The following is a 27,231-nucleotide window of genomic DNA, read 5'->3' as shown; positions in this document are numbered from 1 at the left end:
ATGTTGCATATGTGTCATAATGTTTTTAAAAATTGATATAAATATTATGCAGATCCCAGTTGTTCTTTCCCCATGCTTTTGCTTTCTTTTGGGAAAGGGCCACAGAACCAGAGGACGAGGTTTATTCCCATGCTGAGCACTGGATTTCCAGCTGTTTAAGTCTTTGTCATCCTACCTTGATTTTTCTGTAAGCATCTGATCCTCCAGCACAGGCTGAGCTACTCATTTTAATTGTCTGGAAGCTAACTCAGTAAAGTTAGTGATAGCTTCCAGCTGAACTGTATTAGAGGACCAGCTGAAAGGCAGTCCCTGTAAGCAGCAGACTCCAGAAGCAAGGTTCACCGTGGGGTATTTTTTTTTCCTGTTAAATGGGTGTAAATTGTCTAAATCTAGAGTTTTAACCTGTAATACTGGTTGCTTCAGGTACTTTTGAGATTGACCTGGTTTTTCCTTTGTTACAGCTTGTTATATATTGCTCAGTGCCCTTCTGTTAAAAAATAGAGAAAGTTGAATATTTTAAAATATATTCCCATTCTAAGTAAAGTGGACCTTCTCTGTTTGAGCATTAGCATCTATGCCTAGTTTAGATTTGCCTGGAGCTCCTGTAAACACTGACACCCTTTGCATCCTAGAGCTGTGAAGTAGAGTGAGCCGAGTAGGAAGGCTGCTGTTTACCGGAGCGTTCCCATTAACACAGCCACCACTTCTAGGTTAGATAATGGACTCAAAGGTTAAGAGCAGAGGATTTCAACAGCTCCAATCAGCAGGGCCTTCCCAGGGCTAATTACCTCTTTACTGCGCTGACTCTAATGTGACATGTTTATTGCTTTAACTAACAACTCATTAGCTTAGTTGATGTTTTTGTCAATATTAATTCGTTCATTTAAGCCAAGTCAAAGCTTAAACAAAGATGTCCAGACTGAGAAACGGGCAGCCAAGTGACTTTTGTTTGCCCATCTTCCCCAGCCCCTTATTCTCATTCAGTAAAATGAATGTGTTAAAGTGCGTGTATCGAGAAAGTCAGTATTTGTCCCTTTCCTAGCACCTAGAAAAATTCTGAACGTTCTCCTGTGCCGATTCCACCAGTCCTCGTGTGCAGCTCTCTTGGTCTTTAGCAGATGCTGAGGGAACAGCCTTGGCAATCTTCGACTGTGTACCGGGAAGGTTAACCTGCAGCGGCTCTTTGTCCCTGCTCACACTTGCCAGTTATTAGAAAGGAGACCAAGTGATTTTTCATAAGACTTTATTCTACACTAGATCATCATAAGGTTGCTTTAATATTTACCTTGTAATGATAGTGTAACTTCCTTAATTGTCCTGAATGAATTATTTAAAAGAAGATGTAATTTTGAGGTCATAATGGAGCATTTCTTTCTTTTTTTTTTCACTTTTTTGTGGATCCCCCCCCCCCCCCCTTTTTGGTTAACCTTAGTTTTTATGGGAGATGCTCATTGTGTGTTTTCATGTAGTCTTTTTTGTTTAGATCTTTTAAATTTTATTTATTGTATGACTGCTATGCCCACATATGTGTGGGCTGCTTGTGTGTGCCCATTGCTTACAGAGGTCAGAACGGGACTTGGAACTTCTGGATCTGCCTGGCACTGGAGTTACAGCAGCCGTGATCCACCATGTATATGCCTAGAGTGGACCCTGGGTTTTCTATAAGATGAACAAGTACTCTTCACCACTGAACATCTTCCCAGCCCCTACTCTCATGCACTTTGGAATAATAGTTAGATTCCTCATACATTACAGCTGTGCAAATGGACAAGATGTTCCTCGGACTGAGTAGTAACTTCAGAGCCCAGGATTTACTTGCAGTCCCCACAGGAAAGGGTTAAAGTGCAGTCTCAAGTGTGGACAAAGTAGGAAGGACAAGGGAACTGCATCTTGGAAAGGCGATGCTCAGACTGATGCTGAAAGGTGAACAGTTCCAGAGGTGGCGGATACAGAACATAAGGCCAGAGTTCTTGAAGCTCACCCATCATTCTCTGTTAGGAAGATATATGGACACCAAATTATTATCAGTAATCATAAAAACCATTGTTACAAGATATAAAATATTTTCATTTGTGTGACTATATACATTCCCTACTAAAAATTCTGACTATTCACCTCTAGGTTTCTCAGCCTAGAAATGCTGCAGGCTTCTACCAAGGAATCCTCTCTGATGAGGGCACTTTTGGAGGTTTTTCAGCTGTGGTGGCCTAGGGGGATGGCACTATTGGAAGTTCCAGGAGGTCCCAAGCACATTGGCCAGCAGCTGCTGCTGACAGGCAGTCATATGCAAACTCAGCAATGGGGCCAGAAACTTGATGGTTGAACACATTTGTCCCAAAGCCCTGTTGCCAATGAAGATCGGTGCAGTGAATCGAGATGCTTTGTCTTGGGAACAGGGCAGTGCCATCCTATGGCTGCCTCTGAAGTTTTAGTTTTGGTCTTGGTCCAGTGGGCATTAGCTTTGCCTTTCAGGGCTCAACGCTTAGGGCTGATTCATTAACATAATCTCAGCACTGGTATATTGAGATAGAAGGCAGAGACAGGAATATTCCTTGGAACCTTGCAACAAGCTGACTTGCTATATGCAGCCGCAAACAACAAAAGACCGTGTCTCAGATAATGTGGAAGATGAGGACCAACCCCCAAGGTTGACCTTTGGCCTCCACATGAATGCTGTGGCACTTACGTAAACAATGCATGCATATATGGAGGGATGAGGGGGAAGGAAACACAGAAAGAAATGTCCAAAACTAAACTGGATTGCTGCCCCCGACTTATAATCAGCAGGCAGTGGTCTTCCTGCACACACACACACACACACACACACACACACACACACACCCTCTGTCTATCACATGAAAATAGCCAATCCCTAAATGAGTCCATTACAACAACTTTTAAACCCCAGAATCCATGCAGTTCTGGCTGATCTGTTACTTCTTGCTGAGCCTGACTGGTCTTCCCAGGCTCGCCCTTTCCCCAACCATATATGATGTGCTCTGTGTGCAGCACTGGCTGCTTTCCACTGTGAAATGAGACATGGCCACTCTCCTCGCCAGAATCTTCCACAGTTCCTCATGGCTCTGCTTAGCCCATTTTGTGAAGACTACGGTGTCACATGACCTGTGCCATCTGTCTTGTCCACTATCCTGCAGCTACACTGGTTTTCAGTGTCTCGGTGTCCCAGGCAGGCACCTACCTCACATGTCTTCTGTAGCAGTCACATGGTTCTCTAGTTCTATCCTCCTATCTCTGTCACTTCTTCTAGGCTCCTGTGCTTAGTTTTCTGCCCAGCACTTAGCAGTAGTTGATGTGTTTATTGATTCATCTGGCTCTTACAGAAGCATCATGCGAGCTTAGACTTTGGGAGCCTGGGTCGAAAATAGTATCTGGTTCATTGCTGGCCCTCAGTAAAGACTGTGTATGAAAAGATAATTTAGCTACTAACTGCATGGACCAGTGCTTAATTATGGTCCCCTTCTTTCCCTCCTTCCTGCCCTCTCATTGATGAGCCTCTTACTAGCCCTTCGCCTGCTGAGAAGAGAGTAAAGGAGTATTTGGACTAGTCAACATTCAGTGGGTTATAGATTTGAACAGATCTCTGATTTTGTAAACATTTGCTTTTATTGTTTTAGTTCTTCATTGCTGACCAACAGCTATCCAACCAGTGGTCCTTTCTACTTCTAGACAGAAGGCCATGTGCACTGAGCAATAAATACCCTTCTGTTTGTAGGATAGCCAGGCTATCTTATATTTTTGTCTGCTGTCCAAAATGAGTTAACCAAAAGCAAAATGAGACTGGATTTCCCTATGTGATACAGCTTTGTTAATTTGATATTCAGTAAGACAAGGGAAAAATTATTCATTTTATCATGGAGAATTTGAACTTTATATTTTTTTCATTGTAAGAAAGGAAACATGAAATTATTTTAATTTAGGACTATTTTGGTTAAATTAATGTAAGACTAATAAATTTTAAAATATACTTGCTAGTTCTCCAACTTAACAGAGTTCTTTGATGTTTTTAAATAAAAAGAAATGATGGCTTACTTTTTTAATACCATACAGGAAGTAAAAAGTACACCTGAGTGTATGTGTGTACATGTGGGGTATGTGTGTGGGGGGGTGTGTGGTTTGCCTTTTGATTTGTTTTTGAGACAGAGTCATTGTGTAGCCCTGGCTGGAGCTCACAGAATTCCTCCTGACTCTGCTTGCCAAGTCTTGTAGTTAAAGGTATGTGCCACAAGCATCCAGTTTTAAAAGTGCATCTTAATTATTCTATACTTTCAAATAAGTCATATTAGTATCATCTGTAGTCAAGTACCTGTGTGGTGCAGAGGAATAGAATTCTCTTGGCACTCTGCCATCCCTGTTCTTTGATGGACATAGCAACTGGGAAAAGGCTTCATTCACTAGGTTACACTTTGAAATAAGTGGCCAATCATTATTTATTCATTTTGCACTCTTTGTAATGGCATAAATCATAATAAATTCATTTGGTTTAATGTGTATATAATATACTTTCCCCCAGGAATTTCCCTGTAATTGAGCTATTAATTAAAGTATTTTAAGAATATGCCCCTTTGTCCCCTCTCTGCACTTAGACCCAGGGAGAGTTAGCGACTGTTTCTTCATCCAGGATTCTAAGGCCACCGAGCAAGGTTGTTGTGACTAGGACTGTGGCCTGGTGTAGGAGTGAGCAGAGCCCGATCCTTTATGCTGGCAGCTTTGCATTGTCTCCGAGGGCGTGTAAAACAATTCTCTGAAGGCCTGTGGTCTTTTAAACCAGTAAGAAAAGGTCGTTTAATGTTCTCTTGTTAAAATATGGTTTGATGCTGACTTCTGTTTTAATTTCTAATTCTTATTTTTTTTCTAGCTAATATTTTCCCACCAGTATTAGTTGTCATCAAACCAAAGCTTCTGCCTTGAAATCCAGAGTAGCTCTGAACTTGCTGCTTCCTCCTGTCTCTTACACCATCTACACTATCCTCCCTTTGGTCTGCAGCCTGTAGTTCTCTGCTGTCCCTTTCTGACACAGTGCTGGCTGCCAGATGACTTAGGACAGTGAGGTCTAGACACAGCTTCCATAGCCACAGGAGTCCTTGGAGGTCTTCTGGTTCCAAATAAGAAAGGGTGGTGAATCTCAGGCAAAAATTACAATGGAAGGAAAGGTTGGGTCAAATGTCACCCATTTTATATTCTTATAAGGATCTTCTCTTGTTTAGTGATAGTCTACAGGAACAAATTGGGTAAAGTAGTACTGTGTAGTTTAAGTTTGTGTCTTGATAGGATCTGATCCATTGGGTGTGGAAATCACTATATAGAGAAATGAATATCTGGAGAAACTGAGGTGCTGTGCTATCATGTATAGCAGGCAGGTGACTGTGTCCTCCATGACCCAAACAAGCATGCTTTTCTACATGCCTCTTGTATTTGTGGTACACTGTAAAGAATGGAAGGTCTCACTACAAGGCTCAGCCAGTGGGAAAAAGGGAAATAGTATAGATGTTATTGAAAAGGAATGATAAAAACATGATGCCCATAGGCATCTATAACTATAGATAATGAAGTTTTTTCATGTAGTATTAAGTATATATAACATTCCTTAATAAATTGAGTCTATGCTTTATAATAAATACATGCTCCAAAATACAAATTCATTAAGTATTTTTGTAATGTCATTATAGTACATATGCGTTTATGTGCCTGTGTTCTAAGATTTCTATATTTATTTTTGAAAAGCCATTGTAACTAGCCACATACTACAAAAATACTAAGAACTGTTGGGATTTTTTGGTTTTTGTTTTTTCTTGCCAGTTTATGATTGAGTAGTATTCCTCGTGCAGTCCTGACCTCTTAACCTCACCTCCACTTCGCTGCCTCTGTCTCAGCCTTTCTCTTGTTTCAGTGTTTATCTGTTAGAGCAGAGTGTATTTTCTTGCACTGTTGCTCTTTTATAACTCTTTTTAAAAACCAGTAAGATTAAAGTTGATATCTTTCAAAAATAAAAAATGAGGTAAAATAACATTAAAATATTAGCTATTGATATTACTGTTGGCTGCAGGTTAACAGAATTTTCTCAACAGCCAGAGGCTCGAAGTTAATTGTGGTTTATCCAGTGCTAGACTTCTATCCATTCTTCCTTCATTCTGTTCTTGTGGGTTCTGTGTCTGTCTGCGCTTGGCAGAGTGTTTGTACACTTGGATATACAGTGGTAACGACAACAAGCTAATGGGGAATTCTCTCTATAGAGCTGCCACCATCTCTACCCCTCACTCAGCTTACAGGTAGGGAAACTAAGACATCCATCATTTGACCTTGACTGTGGCTCTAGACTGCAAAATATGATGCAGAATTTCAGTCTGTGCTGAGTGGAGGGAGAGCTCCTTGGTGAGTTCAGAGCCAGTGGCCAAGAGCTGGGCTTAGTATTTTTGAGTTATACAGAGACATTTCTTTTTAGTTCTTTATATCTAATCTCTCAAAGTAGCTAGGTTTTGCAATGTTTTAAACACTATTTACCAGTAAAATTTCTAAAATTACAGTATTTGAGGAAATTAAGAACTGTTTCAAAATTTTTTCTTTTGTCTGATACAAACATTAGAAAATGCTGTTGCATACATAATTTTATTTAAAATTTCATCAAAAGTGTAAGAAAGTAGTAAGTATTCTCTTCCGTTTACTCAGCTTTCTTCTGGATACTTACACTATAGTTTGTAATTTTTCTCATTTTACCTTAGATGGGAACTGGACCATGGGCTAGGACAGGCTTGTAGGTGATTCTTGGAAACCAGGACTGGTTGACTATACTGCATACATACAGCACAAAGCGGTTCTTGGTATTTTCCAAAGCCACACTTGTGAATGAAGCCCTGTGCTAAGCCTATGGCAGAGAAGGAAGTATGTTTTACAGTTTCATATGACCAAGGGAATGTTGAGTATTTACAAGGCTGAAATTTTAATGAATAAAATTACCATTAAAAAGAAAACAGATAGATGTCTGGGCTGAAGACCTGAGATCAGAGATGTGACTCAACTACTAAGACAATGTACAGCTTTTGCAGAGGGCCTACACAGGAGTCGAACTGGAATCCCAGCTCTACAAGGAAGGACTTACACCTTCCTTTAACTCCAGCTCCAGGGATCCAATGCCCTATTCTGACTTCCAGGAGACCACACCTACACACATACTTTAAAAAAAAAAAACAACAACCTAAATCGTAGATAGAATAAGTTCCAGAGGGTGGTATGTTTATTAATATCCTCAACTCTAATTACTGTCTTACATGGATGAGGCTAGTGTATGGTTCAGTGGCAGAATCTGTGTTTAGCATAAGTGAAGCCTGTCTTCAGTCTCTAGCACCATAAGATGAGTGCAGGAGAGGAAGGAAGAGTGAGAAGAGGACGGGAGAAAGAAAAAGAAAGAATTTCATTCTACTGTAAGCAGGGAAGAGTGGCAGAAAGAACTCCATACATACATGACTGTGTAAGCAAAGCCATGCAGAGCTCTATGTAATCCCCAAATCTTGTTGTGTTTTTGTTTGTGTGGAATGCTTTCTTCTGTTTACCTCCACCTCTGATCAGCAAATTCCTACTTAGAATTCCTGTAGTCTTTACAAAGGCATTGATGCCGCTCTTTCTGGTTAACAGTAGATTCCTGTAGTCCTTACAAACGCATTGATGCTGTTATTTCGAGTTAACAGTAGAGTCATCAGCATCTTTACTGACCAACATGTCTTGAAGTCAAAGGGTTAATTCAGTAAACCTTTGAGGGATCTGAGATTTACATACCCTGGTTTGAATAGTCCTCTGAGAAAGAGGTGGAATTTTGTCATCTATATGTCTTTGTAATTCCAAGACAGCTCATCAAATGGAAGCAAATAGTTTCTTATTAATAGACTTAAAATTTATGTGTGAAGATGACCATTTCTCTACTTCACTTTTGATGCCATCCACATGGATTGCCAGATCTGTGCAATTTGCCCTAGCAGGATGGTTGGAATCTTGAACTACCAAAGGTCACTGAGCGAAATGGTATAAAGGCGGAGGTGCTCCGGGGACCCTGTGTGTGCTGGTCACTCCAGGCATGGAAAGAGCAGACGCTGTGATGGGCCACTATAAGGACCAGAGTCTTTGGAGAAACCCTTGCTGGTTTCCCCTTCCTGCCATTTTATTCATGGTTCCTTTCCTAGTTTCATGAGCAACCCCCATACCCCTAGAAGCGTGTATAAAAATCAAATGGAAGGCTTGGACATGAGAGTAAATATGATATTTGATTTTCTTCACTTGAGTTACTTCATGTAACATGCTTTCTATTTCTATCTTCCTGCAAATGTCATAGTTTCATTTTTCTTTATAAGTAAAATTACATTGCATGTATGCACCAAATTCTGTTTATTAATTTGTTCCAACAGATTCTTAAGAGGTTCTATGACTAAGAAGTTCAGAACCACTTATTGTACAGAACTCATCCATAGACTCAGACTTAAAGAACAGTTCTTTTCACCTCCATTTCAAGGCATTCTACTCAATAATGGACTATTTAAGGAAAATTGTTAAGATCCTACATTACATTATTTGAACCAGCTTTTTTATTTGTGATACTGAGATGAAGGTAGCACTGTAGGGGGGCTAGGCTACTCATGTTTTAATGTAGAAATGTGTATTTGTATAGAACTATTATGTAACTAAGCACTGAAGAATATACTATAAAACATTGTAACCTAACTTTTCTCTTGACAATATGGGACCAAATAAATTACAAGTTCCCCCTTTTTGGGGAAAAACTTGAAGTATAGTTACATTTTCAAAGTGTACTTAACATTCGGATTTCTATTTTTCAGGCAAGGCACTGACATTTCTTCTGCTACAGCCACCAAGTCCCAAACTTCCTCTTCATAGCACCATCCGGAGAACTGCCATTGACCTGATTGGGCGAGGGTTCACTGTGTGGGAGCCTTACATGGACGTGTCCGCTGTCCTGATGGGGCTGCTGGAGCTCTGCGCAGATGCTGAGAAACAACTTGCCAAGTATGTGCAGGTTCCGGTGGGTTAGTGCATTGTTGTTGGAAGAAGTTATCAGAGGTGTTGGTTATCCTCTAGAAACTCGGTATGTGCCGGACAATGGTGGCACACACCTTTAATCCCAGCACTTGGGAAGCAGAGGCACACAGATTTTTGAGTTTGTGTCCAGCCTGATCTACAGAGTGAGTTCCAAGACAGCCAGGGCTACACAGAGAAATCCTGTCTCAAAAAAAAAAACAAAAAAGAAAAAAACAACAACAACAAAAGAAACTCGATGTGTTTTACTAGCAGTAAGTCTACTGGACATGATGGCCAAGCTTCTAGCCACAACTCAGGATGCCAAGGCAGGAGGATTGTTGTAAGTTTAAAGCCTACCAGGGCTATACCATGATACCCTGTCTCAAAAACAAAAAACAATACAAAACTCAAAAGAAAATTGAGAGGTAGCCTTGAGACAGTGAATGATCTGTGATATAAATTTCAAATTGTATTTATTACACCTCGAGACATTACTGATAAATAATTGTGTAAATGGACTGTTTATAAGGAAAGTGATGTACATACTTGGTACTAGATCTAAAATGTTTTACTAATAGAAGACAGCTAGAAAACTTGGAGAATTGCTCTCTATATTCCTGTTAATTTTAAAATTAACTTTATTGGGGTTTCTTTTGCATATAGTCAGTGACAGGTTAAGTGAAGATTGTAGTTGGGATAGTGGGATGACTCAGCAGGCAGAGGTAGCTGCCACCAAGCCTGACTGATGACCTAAGTTCAATCCCTGGGCCCCACATGGTGGAAGAAAAGAACCAACTCCTGCAAGTTGTCCTCTGACCTCCACTGATGCACTGGTACATGTGAGTGCATGTGTGTGCACATGTACACACACACATGCGTGCACACACAAACAGTAAATTAAATGCATTACATTTTAAATACACTATAATCTTCATTATAAAAATAAAGAATGAGTTACTAGCCTGACATAAGTGGACACATCTTTGTGAACTGGCAAGGAGTCGTGGTACTACAGATGGATGTCTTAAACCCAGTCTCCTGGTTCCAGAAAACCTTGCCTCACTTGGGTGTATTATACAAGTGGCCTACAATTGGTGATTATTGCCATAAGTAAACTGACAGTGCACAGCCATCCCAGCCTCCTAGTTCCCAGTAGTGCTAAGCCCAGGTAGACACCCCGGTCTGTTAAGCTTCTTTCTCTTCATCCCTCTTACACAGTCCATCCCTGTTGTAGCGTGCTTCACTGTGCTACTTTGGATTTTAGCTGAATTCCATCCCACTTTTGGTGATGATGTCTTGTGTATCTGTTGATGTGTGTTTATGTGAGAACTCGTTTTCATTACAAAGTGGGATTACTAGGACATAGGATAGTTCCGTGTTTAAGAGTTCCAGGAGCTGCTGCACAGTTTTTCATGGTTTCACACTTTCTCATTCCTGCCAGCACTGTACACACAAGGTTTCCACTTCTCTTTCTACATTTTAAACTGTCTCATCCTAGTGACTATGCAGTGATAGAAAGTCCTATCTGTCTCATCATGCCTCTCTGGGAAAATGAATGCCCTGCCAGTGTTGTCATGGTTGACTTTGTAGGAAACTAAAGTGAACTGCTCTTGGCTTCACAGCTGCTTTCCCTTATGTCACTGTCCCTCCAGTTACAGCATGGTGGGGGCCTGCTGTCCTTCTGCTAGAGTACAGTGCCATGGCTTTGTCTACAGATTAGCTGCCCATTGCCCAGTGCCCTCTCATTAACTGGAGGGAGGGGGTGTTTAGTGCAAGCCTAGCCAGCAGCTTTCCTCTCGTACCTCTGGGCACACCTCCATGTGTTCTAATCTCACCTCTAAGTCTCCCTCACTACTTGATTGAAAAATAATGTATTTGTTTCAGAAGGTTGATGCTAGGTGAGTTTATGTTCACAAAGAACTTAGAGAAGCAGTTAGTACATCTTAAGTGTTTTAACTTGTTTCTTGGTTAGTATGATAAAACACTGTCTAAAACCTTTAGCTTCCTGCTGGCTTGCTGTTATGTGCCCAAAGGAGACCACAGCACAGGCTGCTGCTCCTGAAGCCCTCTTGGTTTGTCTTGAGAAGTATGCAATAGCTTAATATCTAAAAATATGGTTTGTTTTCAAATCTGATCAAACACAATTCTACAAGTTTTTATACATATGTTTTTGTTATCTGGAAGGTTTCATTTTAGTTCTAGCATTTACAATTTTTTAAAAAATAAGTTTATATCAAAATTATATCACCAAAGTAAACATATATGTATGCATATGTGTGTGAATATGAATATATATATATATATATATATATATATATGCTCTATGTACAGATGTACAGACAATATATCAAGAGACATAAATTCTATAGTTTTCAGTAGGTAATTTAAATCTTGCTATTATATTCTTTCTGTCACTAAGATTAGTATGACTTTCTCTACACAGCTCTGAATAAATGAATGTATCAGCATGTAGCCTTGAGGAGTCTGATGTACTTTTCATCATGATAAATTGCATAATAAGCAAGAAAATGTTTGCTTATTAATCTCTAACAAGATTTAGATTGAAAATGGCCTGTTACATACGTGGCCCAGTTAGTCCAGGCCGGAGTACTGAGGTGGGGGAAGCAGAAGCGGAGCAGCAGGGTACCCGCAGCTTAAGGGAAACTCTCACCCGCCCCACCCTGCATGCAGGCTGAGGCTGACTTACTGTGCCTTCCTTCTGTCCATAGTGCCAAGCTTGCCATGTGAACGTGGTTTTATATTGGACAAGTGCTTAAAATTTTAGTTAATATTTCTGGAAAGAAATCTTCTAAGATTATGAGGGCAGGCCTGGCAGGGGGAACAGGCAACTCAGGCCTTGTTCTGAAGAATACACATCACAGAGGAGTGTTCCCTCCATTTCTTTCAAGTACTGACATTCCCTGTCAGAATTGACTTCTGAGTTTTTCCACAACACTGTAGGTGCTTCGAGGTCACTAGATTGTTTTCCCAGAGTTCACGACACCTTACTCTAGAATTCTGACTCACCGCTTCTCTCTGGCCTGGCAGCAGCACTTGTTTTCCGGTGTTTTTGGATATTTTGCTGATGGGGAGGGGCGGCTATTACCTAACATCAGTTATTTCTAGTTTCCAGCAGACTCATTCGAAGGTCCTACCTCCTGATGTCTGGGACTCTGAGGAGGTGGGAGTGGTAAAGGGGTGGACAGGCCTGACGGGATGAGTTAGCAGGAGAAGGAAGGTGTGCCTGGATTTTCACATCAAAATATTGTGTGAAGAAGAGCAATGGTGCCCAGCAGAACAGCCACAAGTCAGGCACTGGCATGTCTTTAAGCAGAGCCTCAGTGAAAGTCTGCCTCACTCTGACCAATCAACATCATGCAAACGGATTCACCACTCAAAACCACAGTGGCTCCCTGCCAGTTGTCTTTGGGAAGTGGAATGAAGGGTAGGCACAAGACTGGTTTAAGCTTTTCCTTTAGAAACAGGTTGTAACAAGAAGCTCCTTGCTGTACCACCTACTGTGTAGTGTATATAATGTATGTGTAGGTGGTGTTGATACTGGGGAAACTGGAATCCACCTCTTAGAACTCTTAGTGTAACTAATAAATAATTTAGGAATGGAGTCAAGTGGAAGCTCAAGGACAATTTTATTAGAGTCTGAAAGAGAACCCCCATGGCAGGCAAGCTACAAATTTCTGCAGCTTCCTGGAGGAGAATTGGGTGTGGGGGTGTGGGGGTGTCATGCTGTTTAAGCTGGCATGAAGGTCAGACACGTGACAGACAAGCACTAAATGATTGGGAGGGAGCTTTAGGGAAATAGTAAGCAAGCCGAAAATGTTTGGGAGTCCCAATTTGTTAAGGAATGCCTGCTTAGAAAAGCCACAGAAGGGAAGAAAGGGGAAATGCAGTCTTCTGAGTAGTTCAGGAGAGTGGGCAGATCTACAAAGCTGCATGGCTCCCAACAGTGAGCTGCTGTTCTAGGGTAGGGGGTTCTGGGAAGGAAAATTCCGACATTCCTTTAAAGGATGTATTGCAGCTGTCTCTTTACTGTGGCTTAATGTCTTCCTCTTAGCTAAGTGTTTGACCTGGCAAAGCTGGAGCATTAGATCCCAGGCCAGAGAGTCTGTTGTCTTACAAGAATGAGAGTTTTTCTTAGTGGACATTTATTGTTTACTCTAACACCCGCTCCCTTGAAGAGGTACCCCTAAAGTCATTTAGGAACTAAATTAGAGATCAGAGCCCCCCCAAGCCTCTGCCATCTCTGGCTATGATGAGGCAGTCAAGGGGCTCAAGGACATTTTTGGGCTTTTATTTGCTTACTCTACCAGTATGCAGTGTTACTCAGGGTGGACTGCTGTGCTTTCATTTAGGTATATAGAAGCCCTAAGCAATAAACATTGTTTCCCCCATTTTACAAGTCCGCACACCAAGATAGTATATGAATCTGAGAAAGACACCATCACTTGTTTTCTAGATGGTAAAAAATTACTGGGTTTAATTTCAGATCTAGCTGATTCCAAAAGCTAAAGCTAATGCTAAAGACGATTCAAAATTTTAATACCTGCAAAATTAAAGGCATCTTAAATAAAGATTACAAAAATGGTAAGAGCAGAATTTTAAATATACTTTTGGATTTTATATTTAATGAAATTTTCATTAAGGTTCTTATACCTTATAGAAATTTAAATTTTTGTTTAAATATTAGTTAATTTTTTTTTAAATATACAACACTTCACTTTTTTGTTTGTTTTTGCCAACCTTAAACAGGAGCCATCCAAATCTTTTCTTTGTGGATCCAGTTTTAGTATATATGCTACCAAAGCGAGCACTCATTAGTGTATTGGTAGACAGTGATGGTACCAGTAAACTTTTAATAAAACCATACTTTATATATGACAGTCTCCATCAGCTGCATCTGGCCCAGTACATTCAATAAGCTAGCTAATTTCTATATATTAATCGTAAAGAGAGATAGGTGACTTGTCGAAGGACTGGGCCCACCTCTTGGGACTGTCAGCTCCCATGCTCAGCCCCAATACTTAAGGTGTATGCTGTGTGCTTGGTAAGTGAGCCACAGGCAGCATCTTTTATGAGGATATTTTTAAATGAATGAGAATCGTATGCTTATTCAGTGTGAACTATACTTTAACATTGAGGCTGTGCTTTCCTGAAATAACTGACGAGCCACCTAGTTAATTGTAATATAAATTAGAGGCACACAGTGTTTTGTGTTGAGAACTCCTTGTTTTCAAAGATCTCTGTGGGTCTGTACACAATGATAAAGTGTTAGAAATGGTGCATAAATTCTACTTTATAGACAAGCAGAAAACTCCTGTGCTCCTAGAAGACTAGACTCCTGCTTAGCTTGGTGTGACCTGTGATTTGGATTCTATTTGCCTAGGTCACGGTATAGGGCCTTTATTGTGAAAGAACAGTGGAGCGGAGCCCAGCTGCTGAGGGGGCCATGCTCATCATGTGCTGGACAGCTGAGGACATGAGCGGATTACAGAAAGCCTATTGCTTTTAGGATATTGTCACAGCTTACCAATCACAGACAGGAAAACAGAGCTACTGGAAGCCATGAACCTTTGGTATACAGAGAAGCACCATACATTGCAAAGGTTCCTATAGAGTTATAGAGGAAATAGAAATTAGGTAGGCAGTTTAGGATAAAGACTTCCAAGAAAGGTAACCGTTGTCCTTGAGCCCCTTGACTGCCTCATCATAGCTAGAGATGCAGAAGCTTGGGGGACTCTGATCTCTAATTTAATTCCTAAAGGTTCTATAGAGTTAGAGAGAAGAATTTAGTAGTTTAACTCAAACTTAACCATTTCTGTTAAGTTTGAGGGATAGAAAGAAACACACTAAAAATGCAAACATGCTTTAGAAATCTATACTGGACAGTGTTTCTGTTCTGAAAAATTAATTTATAAGGTTAATAATTAATAATAAGGGTTAGCATAGTTTTTTATTTTCTATAAATATATGCAGCTAACATGTTTGGAAGAGTAAGAAAATTTTCCATCTTCCAGCTTTGGAAAGGAATTCTGCTTTGAGTTTTAAAACAAAGCTCTAGGCATTGGTGGAATGGCTCAGTATGTACTTGCTGACCAGTGATGCAAGCCAGGTGCATCCTCAGAAACGAAGTAAAATTAGAAGGGAAGAAGCAACTCCAGAGCTGTCCTGTGACTTCCACGACATGTCATAGCATGCATACATACACACTAATAAGAAGGAGAAGAAGGAAAAGGAGAAGAAGAATGTAAAATATTTTTAAAAGTGAAGTTTCAACTTAACACAGAGGAGCTGCATATTCTTTATGAACTTGTAAACAAGTATTAACACACTAGTGTTCCTAGGAAAGTGTAGGCTGGAAGTCCTGGATGTTACGTAATTAAGTACGTACCTAAAACAATGTTAGCTTTCTTTGTTTTGATGGCAACTGTTTTCAAAGCCTTGTTACTGATCACTAAGATTTGTAGGTTATTTGCAGAAATATTAAGGTTTTCTCCTAGAATGTATCCATGCAGTATTTCTTAATTTGACAGTGGTTGACATCTGGATCTGTGGAGTAAGATGGTGAGTCAGGTGCACATAAACCAAAGGATGCTATAGCTGAGCCATGTTTTTAGATCTATTTTTAGCTTTCTGAGAATTTTCTGTACTGATTTCCTGAGGCTGTACCATGTTGCATCTGCACTAACAGAGAATATAGTGCCTTTTCCCACATCTTCACCAGCACTAGTTGTCAGTTGAGTTTTTACTCTTCGACTTCTGACTAGGGTAAGATGAAATCTCAAAGTAGTTTTAATCTTCATTTAGAACTGGTTATTAAGGATGTTGAACAATTATGTAGATACTTCGTACCCATTTTCATTTCTTACTTTAAGAATTCTTAAGGGTAAGCAGTACAACGGGACTATGCAATAGGGCTTTTTGTAGGCACAGTTCGACCTCCCCATGGTCAATGAATTGTGTAGGTATTCTCTTCTTCAGTGGGGCCTTACTATCAGTGTCTGGAGAAAAACTTACTGTCTTGGCAACTGCCAAGGCTATTTGGGGATTTCCCATAGGACTGCTTTGGCCAACAACTAAATTAGATGTAATGCAGTCCTGGGACTGGAAGCATCACTTGGTGACAAGATGTCCAGTTGGGGCTCTGTCTCCTCCATTACTTGGCAATTTTATTTAGATCATGCACACACAGACACACACAGACACACACACACACATACACACACACACACGCTTCTACTATATTAGGTTTTCATTCTAACCCTCAAACAGTTCTTAGTTTTAGCATCTCCATATATCCTCCCTTGTCACCCTCTTTGCTTTCCCTGTCCACTTGATTCTCCCATTCTAGCTCCCTATCATCCATCCCATAACTATCTCTTCTATTTCCCTTTTCAAAGGAGATATAGCTGTGTGCCCCACCCCACTCTCCCTACACTATACCTGACTTCTGTGGTTTTATAGATTATAGCTTGGTATCATTGATTTAACAGTTACTATATCTACATATATGCAAACACTGTATTTGTGTTTCAGGGTTTGGGTTACTTCACTCAAGACTATTTTTTTCCTGTCTTATCCTTTTACCTGGAAATTTCATTTTTTTAAATAGTTGAGTAATACTCCTTTGTATAAGCATATTCTTTATAAACATTTTCTTTATCCATTCTTCTGCTGAGAGACATCTAGGTTGTTTCCAATTTCTAGCTATTATAAGTAGAGCAGCAGTGAACATGGCTGAGCAAGGGTCTATGTGAAAGGATAAAGTATGTCCAGTTGGGGCTCTGCCTCCCTCATTCCTTGGGTATATGCCCAAGAGAGATGTAGGTGAATCTTTATGTAGACTGAATCCTATCTTCCTGAGGAACAGCCACATTGATTTTCATAGTTGATGTACGCGTTTGCATTCCCACCCACAGTGAAAGAGTGTTCCCTTACTCCAAATTCTTGTCCCCATCCTGTCACTTGTATTACTGATCTGAGCCTTTCTGACAGGTGTAAGATAAAATCTTGGAATAGTTTTGCTTTCCATTCCTTGATAGCTAAGGAAGGATGCTGAACATTTCTTTAAGTTTTTCTCAGCCATTTGAGTTTCCTCTTTTGAGAATTCTGTTTAGATTTGTACCCCATTTTAAATTGGGTATTTATTTTTTTGATATCTAGTTTTTTGAATACTTTATATATGTTTGATACTAGCTCTTTATCAGATATGTATTTGGTAAAAATATTTTCCTATTTTGAAGGCTGCCACTTTGTCTGAATGACATGTCCTTTGCTGTACAGAAGCTTTTCAGTTTCATGAGATTTCATTTATTAATTGTTGATCTTATTGCCTGTGTTAACAGTATTCTGTTCAGAATGTCTTTTCTGTGCCGATGAGTTCAAGGTTATTTCCTAGTTTCTCTTCTATCAGGTTTAGTATGTCTGGTTTTTCTTTTTTGCTTTCACTATTTTGATTGTCTTTTGTTTTACTATCTGTTAAAACCATGCAAACAGATTTGTGGGTGGGCTGATGTCCCTGTTGCTCCACTGGGCTTCATATCTGGCCACAGGAGTCAGCCTCCTGAGGTTCCATATCCCCAGTGTAGTGAGTCAAGCTAAGAATGCCCCCACTGATTCTTGGGTGCCTCCTCTGTCCCAGGTCTCAGTGTCTTCCACGAGATGCCCTCTACCTCCCCTCCTCATGCCCTGTCAGTTGCAGATTCCCATTCATTCTCATAGCCATCTGACCATCCCCACATCCAACCCTGAAATCCCCCACTTATCATCCTGATCCCCTCTCCACTCAGTTCCCTCACTCCATTGCCTTTGACGACCATTCCATTCCCCCTGCTGGGTAAGTCTCAAACATCCTTGTTTGTGCCCTCCCTCTGGTTTTATGTTAAGTTACATGTGGAGTTGAGGTGTACAGAGTGCTAAGTATGCATGTATCTGCATTCTTCTGCATGCAGCCATGTAGTTTGACCAACACTGTTTGCTGTAGATGTTCTCTTTTTCCTAGTGGATATTTCTGGCTTCCTCAATAAGTAGTTGTCCAAGGGGCATGTGGAGTTATGTCTAAATCTTCAATTCTTTTCGGTTTACTGTGGTATTTGTTTTATTTCTGTAGCTCTTTAGTACAGTTTGAGGTTGAGGATAGTGATGATGAAAAGACAAGAGCTGAAAATTCGTGTTGGAGGCTATGAAGGGTCTAAGAGTTTAAGAGACTTCACACTCAGAGCAAAGAGTCAGAGCCTTTCTCCTCCCCAGAAGTGAGGTGGATCCACTGGAGGCATTTAGGTTAGGAGTTCATGAAATGGAGTTGATGACTTGGAAAGATTTCTCTGATGGTAGTGCAGTGTCTTGACTAGAGGACATAACTTCTTCATTATGCTCTGGGAACTTGCAGCTTTTTAACAAGGTGGCTGATCCCAAGGCAGTGACAGAGCCCTGATTCCCAAGCAGTGAGCCTGACTACACTCTGTCATCCTGCCTCAACCTTTAAGTTACTGCTGGAGAGACTTGCACACATGTGCACATCAGCTCCTCCTAAATGATCACTATCCACCAAACCCAAGGGCAGTGTGAAAATGGTTGATTCGCTTTCTTTTCCATTGTCTATGGCTTCTCTTCAGACCGTGCCCTTTACCAAATCTTAATGGTGTTCTTACTGTAATAGCTTTGGTAATTCTCCCAAATGTACATGGCCTTTTGCTGATGTGAATGAAGGCTAGTATATGACCAGGCCTTTGATTTGAAGTTAGTGACCGATTTATATACCCTTTGCTTTCTTTCACTTTATAACTGCATAGTATTGGTCATTACAAGAAGCATTTATTGCCCACATACAGCTCTGTCTCCTCTTCCTTCCTTTTCTTTCTTCCACTCTTTCCTTTCCAACTAATAATTTCTCCCTCATGCAAAGAACTAAGACAAGGCAAAAGGCTTCTGCTCTGCTAGAAGCCAGCCAGCCCCAGCAATCCTGCTTGAAGCTTGTGTTACAGGTATTTACTCTGACTCAAGGTTTTGGGATCCAAATTCTGGTCCTCATGATTGCAGCACAAGCCTTTTTAACTGCTGAGTGGTCCCTCCAGCCCCAAGACTTCTAATTTAGCTGAATTCCATCTTTTGAAGAACTTTATGAATCCTAGTTCTGTCTCTTACTATGTATGATTAATCTCCTTTAAAGTATTATGGTCAACACAACAGATAGGTGTACCCTGATCTTCATTTAAACCACTCCTGGCATTGAATAAAACAACTGAAACCCAAGTATCTCAGTATATCCCTACAAACTTCTCTAAGCAGTTTAGCCACTCAGCTAAGGCCATTTGGTCATGTTACCAATTCATTAACCTAGTTCACCAGTGTCTTTACTTTGTACAAAGGTCAGTGATTCTGAAAGACAGTAATCTCCCTTAACTATAGGGACACATTCCAAGACTCTGAGTTGATTCACAAAACCATGGTAATCCCAAACCTTTTATATGCAATATTTTCTTTTACATATAGACCTGTGATACAGCTAAACTTTTAAATTATGTATTGTAAGATAATTAGGAATAACAATAAAACTGAATAATCATAACGACACAGCATAATAAAAGCTATGTGAGTATTGGTTCCCCCACCAAATATTAAATTGTACTATATATTTCCTGGTTGTTTTTCTCTGAGTGGGTGTGTGGTACCTGTGTGAAGAGACAAGTAAGATGTACTGTGTAAGCATTGTGATGCAGTGTTATATTAACAGAGGGCTGCCTGCACAGACACTGCTAATACCTTCACAGTGTACTAGCAAAGGTATCGGCAAGGACAGTGTATACTTACTGTGTACTCAGGACAGAGACATGATTCACTTACCCAGTGATCCACAGCATAAGATTCCATCACACAACACAGTTCCATGCAGTTCAAAAATTTATTCATGCCGGGCGGTGGTGGCGCACGCCTTTAATCCCAGCACTTGGGAGGCAGAGGCAGGCGGATTTCTGTGTCTGAGAGTTCGAGGCTAGCCTGGTCTACAGAGTGAGTTCCAGGACAGCCAGGGCTACACAGAGAAACCCTGTCTCGAAAAAACCAAAAAAAAAAAAAAAATTATTCATTATTGCTGATATTTTTCCATTTAATTTTTTTTAGGAAACCTGGGTAGCAAATATGAACGAACCATGGTGCACCAGTACCTTAGCTCCTCACTTAACATTCTTTGAGCTGATTTTTCATTTGTGAAATTTCTTTATTGCCAATGGGAATGTTGGGCACATAGACCAAAAGTAAGCCCAGCTTTCACTCCAGAGCCTAGGCTACGTCTAGTTCCTTCCTTCTGTATTGAGCTTTGCCAGCGTGGGATGGATTCCCCCAGGAAACTGATGTGCCTTTCCCCTACAGACTGGTTTTACAAAAGTTGATTTAGGTTTGTTCAGAATTAGTTTACATACATTCCCCTGCTTTCAATACCCTTGTCCCCTAGTCATATACTTTGATGAAAATAAAGTACAAGGTATCTAAAGTGTTTAACTAGTTTGGGGGGCTTTTAAAGAAATTGACCTAAAATATAGATATGTAATATAAATTTACCAATAATTATTAAACAATCCACTCCGAAGCTCCACCACTGGTCAGGTAGTGAATGTTGCCTTGCTGTATCTGAAATGGTAAAGTTTAACACAGGAGGGAGCCTGGCTGGCTGTCCATCCTGCATACCATTCTTTCCACCTGTACTGGGCCAACCCAGGAGCACCAGGTCATGCAGCCCACACCTTCTGTGTGTATTTGATTCAGGATATAGATTTACTCTCAAAGCCCACTTTTTAATTTATTTTATTTTTAAATATCAAAGAAAGCCTCTGTGTACTCTTCTCATCTGAGTCCCTACTTTGTAGCTACCCTCAGTTTGGAAAAAGCCTGGAGAAAGCTCTATATTGTCAAATTTATAAGCCGTGGTTCAATCATCCGAATGTTGTGACCCTTTAATGCAGTTCCTCATATGTGGTAACCCCAACCATAAAGTTATTCCATTGCTACTTCATACCTATAATTTTGCTATACATAAAAATCTTCCTACACATATAAATATCTGATATGCAGGATATCCGATATGTGTCCACTGTGAAAGGGCCCAACACCCTCAGGGATCATGACCCAGTTGAAGACCACTGCTTTTAAGTAATACAGTACCCACCAAGTATTAAAGCAAAATGTCTGCCATCTGTTTACCTCCTTTGAGGTTAAGAATAACCGTGTAACTCATCTTTATTTTCAACTAAAAATTAAAATAACCATTCTTAGGATAATTATAAAAAGACATAAACTTTTTGTGAATGTTATATAATCCAGTTTATACATACAGATCATAGATTTGTTTAAAATACATTCTAATGGATCTCCACGTATTCATTTAAGTTAAAATTATTTAGCTAGAAAAATTATAATGAATGTAATGAAATACTTTATTTGCATAATTAATATGTGGCACCTTGTCTACACTTTAGTCAAAAGTCTTGTGTGTGTGTGTATGTGTGTGTGTACATATATATGTGTATGTGTATATATATATATGTATGTGTGTGTATGTGTGCATGTGTGTATATATACATACATATATGTGTGTATGTGCATATATATGTGCATATGTGTGTATATAAGCTGCTGGATTCATGTCAGAGATGAGATGTATTGTCTATACAGTTATATCAAGACATCACGCTCTCATAGTCTAGAAAAGTTCACTTCATTGTGTACATCGCTCTATGAAGACTGTTTACCATCTCTCCTTTATGTTAAGAAAATTAATATCAGCTCACTTTTGATACTAAAGGAGTGTCAGTGGTGGCGCATGTACTTAGTGGGCTTTCTGCAAGTACTGGTGTGGGATAGCCAGCAGTCTGGGGAGCTTTCAGACTGAACACAGTAGCCAGGGAACAGTAATTTGTCATTCTCAGTTCTTTTTATAACTTCACAGACAGGAATGGGTTCTGCTTCCTTTCACAAAAGAGCCTCGGTTATCATTTCTTAACATGGCCTTATGAATAAATTATCTTTAACTTAACCTAGGACAAAACTTTAAAACGTCTAGCACAGTATCCATCCCTGCCTTTTTGAGCTTTGTGATATGTATTCAGTAGTAGTTCTTGATAATTTGTTAACAAGGCGTTTTGAACCTTTTGGACAGATGCACATACTGTTTTCAGTCTTCACGGTTAATAATTCGATTTTGTATCTGATGCCAGAACACCCTGACTCTTAATCACTGCTCATTGTTGCTGGCCTATTATAGTCTAACTGTTTGAGTGCCCCCATTGACCTTGAACTGACATTATAAGCTGTGTCTAATCTTTTCAGTCTATATTTCTAATGCTTCTTTTCTTTTTCCTTTTTTCCTGCTCCCTGTTTAGCATCACAATGGGGCTGCCTCTGAGCCCTGCAGCTGACTCTGCCCGCTCCGCAAGGCACGCCCTTTCTCTCATTGCCACCGCCAGACCACCCGCCTTCATCACCACCATAGCCAAGGAGGTGGGCAGCCTTCATCACGTGCTCCATTGCCCCTTTCAGAGGAGTCCCTCCATACTGTAACTCTGGGGTAGACCAGTAAAGAATCCTTGTAGTTCAGGCAAAGCAAGTTAATAGTTTACCACTGAAATGAATGTATCTTGTATGCACACACACTGAGTTCTGCAACTGTGGAATTGTGCTTCTGTGCTCCTCTCTGTTCTCAGAATGAACACACTTGTAATATTTAAAATACCTTTCAATATGAAATACAATAGTCTATGAGAATTAGAAGGTACTAAAGGTATTCACATTCCTCAAGTGTAGAGCAAATACTTGTAATTAAACCTAAACTTTTATTTTGCAGTGACTCTCAAACTGTATGCAAAAAAATATAAGCCATAAGATCAGTGATTGGTTTTCCTATTCTTCGTCACACATGAAGACTGGAGAGTCCATTGATTCCTGTACTTCTGGTGTTCTAATTAATTGCCCAAAGCCAGCTGACAAACTAGTAAAGAACAATGAACCAATTCTATGTTCTTTCCTATACATCTTAGCGAGAGAAGGGAAAGCATAATTTTCTAATGCTTGGAAAGGTGTGTTCCCTTTTGGCATTATTACTGCACAGCTCGGTGGCCACACGGTATGGACTCTGTCTGAACTGCTTTCCGGTAGCTGTGGTGAACTTTTAAAACAGTAAATGTCATTGAGTCTGCTTGGATAGCCTGGAACCTACAGGGCCCATGTCTGGCCGAGAGCCATCTTTACAGGCATGCTGGGAAAACAGTTAGGAGACGAGATGGTCCTGTCTGCATGGAGTCTGTATGGTCGAGGAGAACATACAAACATACAAAGTGGAGTTAGGAATTCATATCTAAAGGAAAGCTGTGAGCGCAGGTGTGAGGGTAGTAAGCTTCCACCGTGTTTCAATCACACGCGTGCACACACACTTAATGTTGTATACATGTATCAAATGTGTGTGTTGTTTGAATGAGTAGTTTTATTTAACTTAGAAATTTCTAATCAGTTTTCTCCATGCATGGGATGTGTACAGGGGATCATACTGGTTACCTCGGGAGCTTTATATTACTCTGATAGGTCTTTATAGGAATTATATTTCAGAACACTATTTTGCATTATTTACTCAAGAATATTTTTGAATGAAATATTAGGATACTCATACTGAGACATTTGGTTGGAAAGATCATTTAAAATATTTTAATTAATAGTCTACATTTATTTCTTTTCAAAACAACTTTGCTGGTGCTACTTTTCATCCTGGTTTATTCAAGAAAGGCACTAAGGTGTTCCTCTATGTCACCATTGCACATGACTCTGTTCCTGGGCCTACGGCTCCACAGTGCATCCAGGACTTGTCCAAGGCTCTAAATATTTTTGTCTCCTTTAAGCTGTAGAGTTTATGCTTTGTATGAGAAAAAGAATCCCAGTGAATTTCTGTTATTTGCTATGTTCATTAGTTTTGGAGGCATGTTAACTTAAACTTCCCAACTTACTTGTAAAGTGCCTAGAACAGTTATCACCATGTAAGTATCATTCGTTATTATTCCCAGGCATAATAGGTCATATCAGATGCTTCCTGGGCGTTTTCTAAAAGTACCTTTACAGCAAATTACCGAACTGTTCTTCAATTTATTTTGCAAATGTCATGATAGCCTATGGCCACATCTCACTAAACATATCCACCCAACATCTAAAATATCATAGTAATACTGTGCTAAGGTCAACACTCAGGAACTCGCTGGGCATGGTATTGTATGTCTGAAATCCCAATGTGTGGCAAATAAGATGGTGGCAGGTGAAACAGTTCAAAATCATCTTTGGCTATGTATTAAGGCCAGCTACATAAGATTCTGTCTCAAAATGATGATGATGATGGTGATTGTGATGATGATGATGGTGATGATGGATAGCAAAGTCGTAGGATTTTATTAGCCCATACTTAGTTCTTCTTGTACATGATGCTTCTCTGTGACTGAAAACAATTCCTGCCCTTCCCTGGGTGATTTGTTTTGACAGTTCTGTTTGATTGTATGCTTCACTTCTCTATTGCAAGTGAAAAGTCAACCAGTGAGTAGAAATATAAACCTGTGTGGAGCAGCAATGGCCTCTACAGTATGGCAATTCTTTTGTAGGTACACAGACACACGGCCCTTGCAGCAAATACCCAGTCACAGCAGAGCATACACACCACCACCCTGGCGAGGGCTAAAGGCGAAATCCTCAGAGTCATTGAAATTCTCATTGAAAAGATGCCTACGGATGTTGTGGATCTTCTTGTCGAGGTGAGAATGTCCTGCATCCAGTATCCCGTCCATGCAGTAAATACTTGAGGTTACAAATAGGAGGAAGGGAGGAACGGAGGGAGGAAGGGACAGGGAATGTGTCACATAACTAAGATTAATTGACTCCCGTGCCTTAATTCCGTTTCCTCAAAACTAAAGTTGATCGCTGTAGCCATTGTCCATCTACATGGAGTTGCTATGTGTGAGAACACTTTCAAGGCTTTGTTGTCAACGGTCATGGTAAACAAAGCCACTTCCACCATGTGCTTGGGGAGCCACCCTACTCTTCGAGTGAGCAGTCAGCTCTAAAGGAAATGACTGTCTGCTACTGCAGACAAGACCAAGGATTCACTGTAATATCCATAGGCTTAAAATAGCTTTTATTCTGTTTAAAGTAAATATGTGATCAAACTATATGGATTTACACAGAAAAAAAATGAGATCTAATGGAATCATTTACATTTTAGAAAACCAAGCATTTGAAATTAACTTTCAATCTGTGTCTTTTTGCCAAAGGTTATGGACATCATCATGTACTGCCTTGAAGGATCGTTAGTTAAAAAGAAGGGTCTTCAGGAATGTTTCCCAGCTATCTGCAGGTAAAGAGGCCTTCAGCAGCATGCAAAATAATTGATTTCCAGTAACAAATATTTTAAAGATTTAGTGAGGCTAAATGAGATAACCAGGTATTAACCATTACTTGCTTCCTTTCTGGAATAATCCTGACAGTTTGTGATAAGAACACAGATTAGAACTAGTTATTTAATCAGTTAACAGGGACATTTTGATCATGGCTCAAAAGTGAATTGTACATGTCTGTTCCCACAGTCTACTCAAATTGTTACTTGTCTTACAAAACACTTAGACACTTCTGACTTGGGAAAAAATATGCTTCCCAGCAACAGAAATCAGCAGGTCTCCTTTTCACTCACTGGTAAATTTTATTTCGAGAATAATGTATTTACATAATTTCCTATTAATATAAGGATTTCTCCTGTAAAATTAACAGGAAAAGAAGAGCAGAAAGCTAGCCCTTTGCAAATGGCACTGAATATGTGAGATAGAACTTAGGACTGCTCTGTGTAACATATACATTTATTTAAACAAATACATGAAGATTGTTTTGCATCAAAATACAGTTCATTGTGGTTTGTTTGTTTGTCTTTTTAAATTGGATTTTTGGGTAGAAGTGCTTGTTCTATGAGATTGACAGTCTGAGTCTGATCCCTGCAAGTGACATGGTGAAGTGAGAGAGCTGATCCTGCAAACTCTTCTCTGACTTACAAATGCAGGCATACATGCATACATACATACATACATACATACATACATACATACATGCATACATACATACACACACACACATCATCATCATCTTCCACAAAGTAAATTCTGAATTGGTTCTAAAGTTTTCTTGCTTTTATGTAGTCTGTAGAAATAGTACTCAAATCAGTCATAGGTAAGTTTTCTCAGAGCTCTTAGTTACTCAAAGTTAGATGTGATTCTTGTGTTTGTAAGACGAGCTCAGTGACAGCCATCTTTCCTTTGCTTATCTGTGCAGATTCAGTGTGGTGTAAACTGTAGTCGGCAGTAAGATTCCTAAGAAGAGTGGCGTAGCAATGTGCCCTTCATCCTGTCATTTCCTAACGTCTCTGCCACTGCTTTGTTGACTGGCTTATCTCTGTTTATCTTCTATATTGTTTGCTATATGCAGTAGAACTTACATACTATTCTGTCATTTATCAATTTGACTTTGCCACCGAGATGTTAAATTGTGAGCACAGATAAAGTCATGCCATGTAACATACATGTCAAGATGGTATGGACAGGTGCGTTTTCTTCTTGATACACACCAGGCAAATTAGAATACAGTCATTTTTTTTACATTGCATTTTCTGTGCCAGTAACTGATCATGACTGCGTATAGTATAGTTGCCGTTTTCCCAGATGATTCCTCTCTAAAGAAAATGGACGGCACTGGTCTGTTGCCAAGTGGAGATGACAAGGGGCTGAGGTGGGACTTACTTGACTGAGTGCTAATGGTGTTGGCAAGGCAGGAACCACTGTTGTGTAAATTAGCTTCCTGGAGCTCATGTGCATAACCTGTTTACTAAGGGGTCTGTTTTCCAGCTTTGCCCAAAGCCCCCTCCACAAGCAGCTCCTCAGGTCCCTAAACTCTGCAGACATCCATGACCCTTTGACTAAGTTACCCTGGAAAGGGAGAGTTGTGCTGGACACCTAGCAGATTTGTCTTTGCTGAACACTACATATACATATTTCCCCCTCTGACTTGGCAAAAACCAACTGTACATTGTTTATTGATCTAGTAGTAGTTTATTGAGCACCAACTGTGTATTCTCTTGGGAAGGAATGGTAGATTAGGCATCTCTGTGCTCCAGGATCA

At 40.0% G+C, this 27,231-nt stretch overlaps 1 protein-coding gene and 1 non-coding gene across 2 annotated transcripts in view; one reads left to right on the top strand and one right to left on the bottom strand.

The window, feature by feature from the left end:
- Positions 1 to 27,231, top strand: part of Wdr7 (WD repeat domain 7) — a 270,408-nt gene that overhangs the window by 188,947 nt on the left and 54,230 nt on the right. The window contains exons 21-24 of the mRNA XM_028774209.1: positions 8,841 to 9,027; positions 22,428 to 22,545; positions 24,678 to 24,827; positions 25,344 to 25,426. Coding sequence (XP_028630042.1) covers positions 8,841 to 9,027; positions 22,428 to 22,545; positions 24,678 to 24,827; positions 25,344 to 25,426 — 538 coding nt within the window. The remainder of the gene's footprint in view (positions 1 to 8,840; positions 9,028 to 22,427; positions 22,546 to 24,677; positions 24,828 to 25,343; positions 25,427 to 27,231) is intronic.
- LOC114626820 lies at positions 13,762 to 13,868 on the bottom strand. The gene has a single exon (XR_003712298.1). It is a non-coding gene; the product is annotated as a U6 spliceosomal RNA (small nuclear RNA).

The sequence above is a fragment of the Grammomys surdaster genome, unplaced genomic scaffold, assembly GCF_004785775.1.
Source record: "Grammomys surdaster isolate TR1022 unplaced genomic scaffold, NIH_TR_1.0 239, whole genome shotgun sequence".
Taxonomy (NCBI): Eukaryota; Metazoa; Chordata; class Mammalia; order Rodentia; family Muridae; genus Grammomys; species Grammomys surdaster.
Note: the sequence above shows the minus strand (reverse complement) of the source record. Positions and strands in the feature narration are given on the sequence as shown.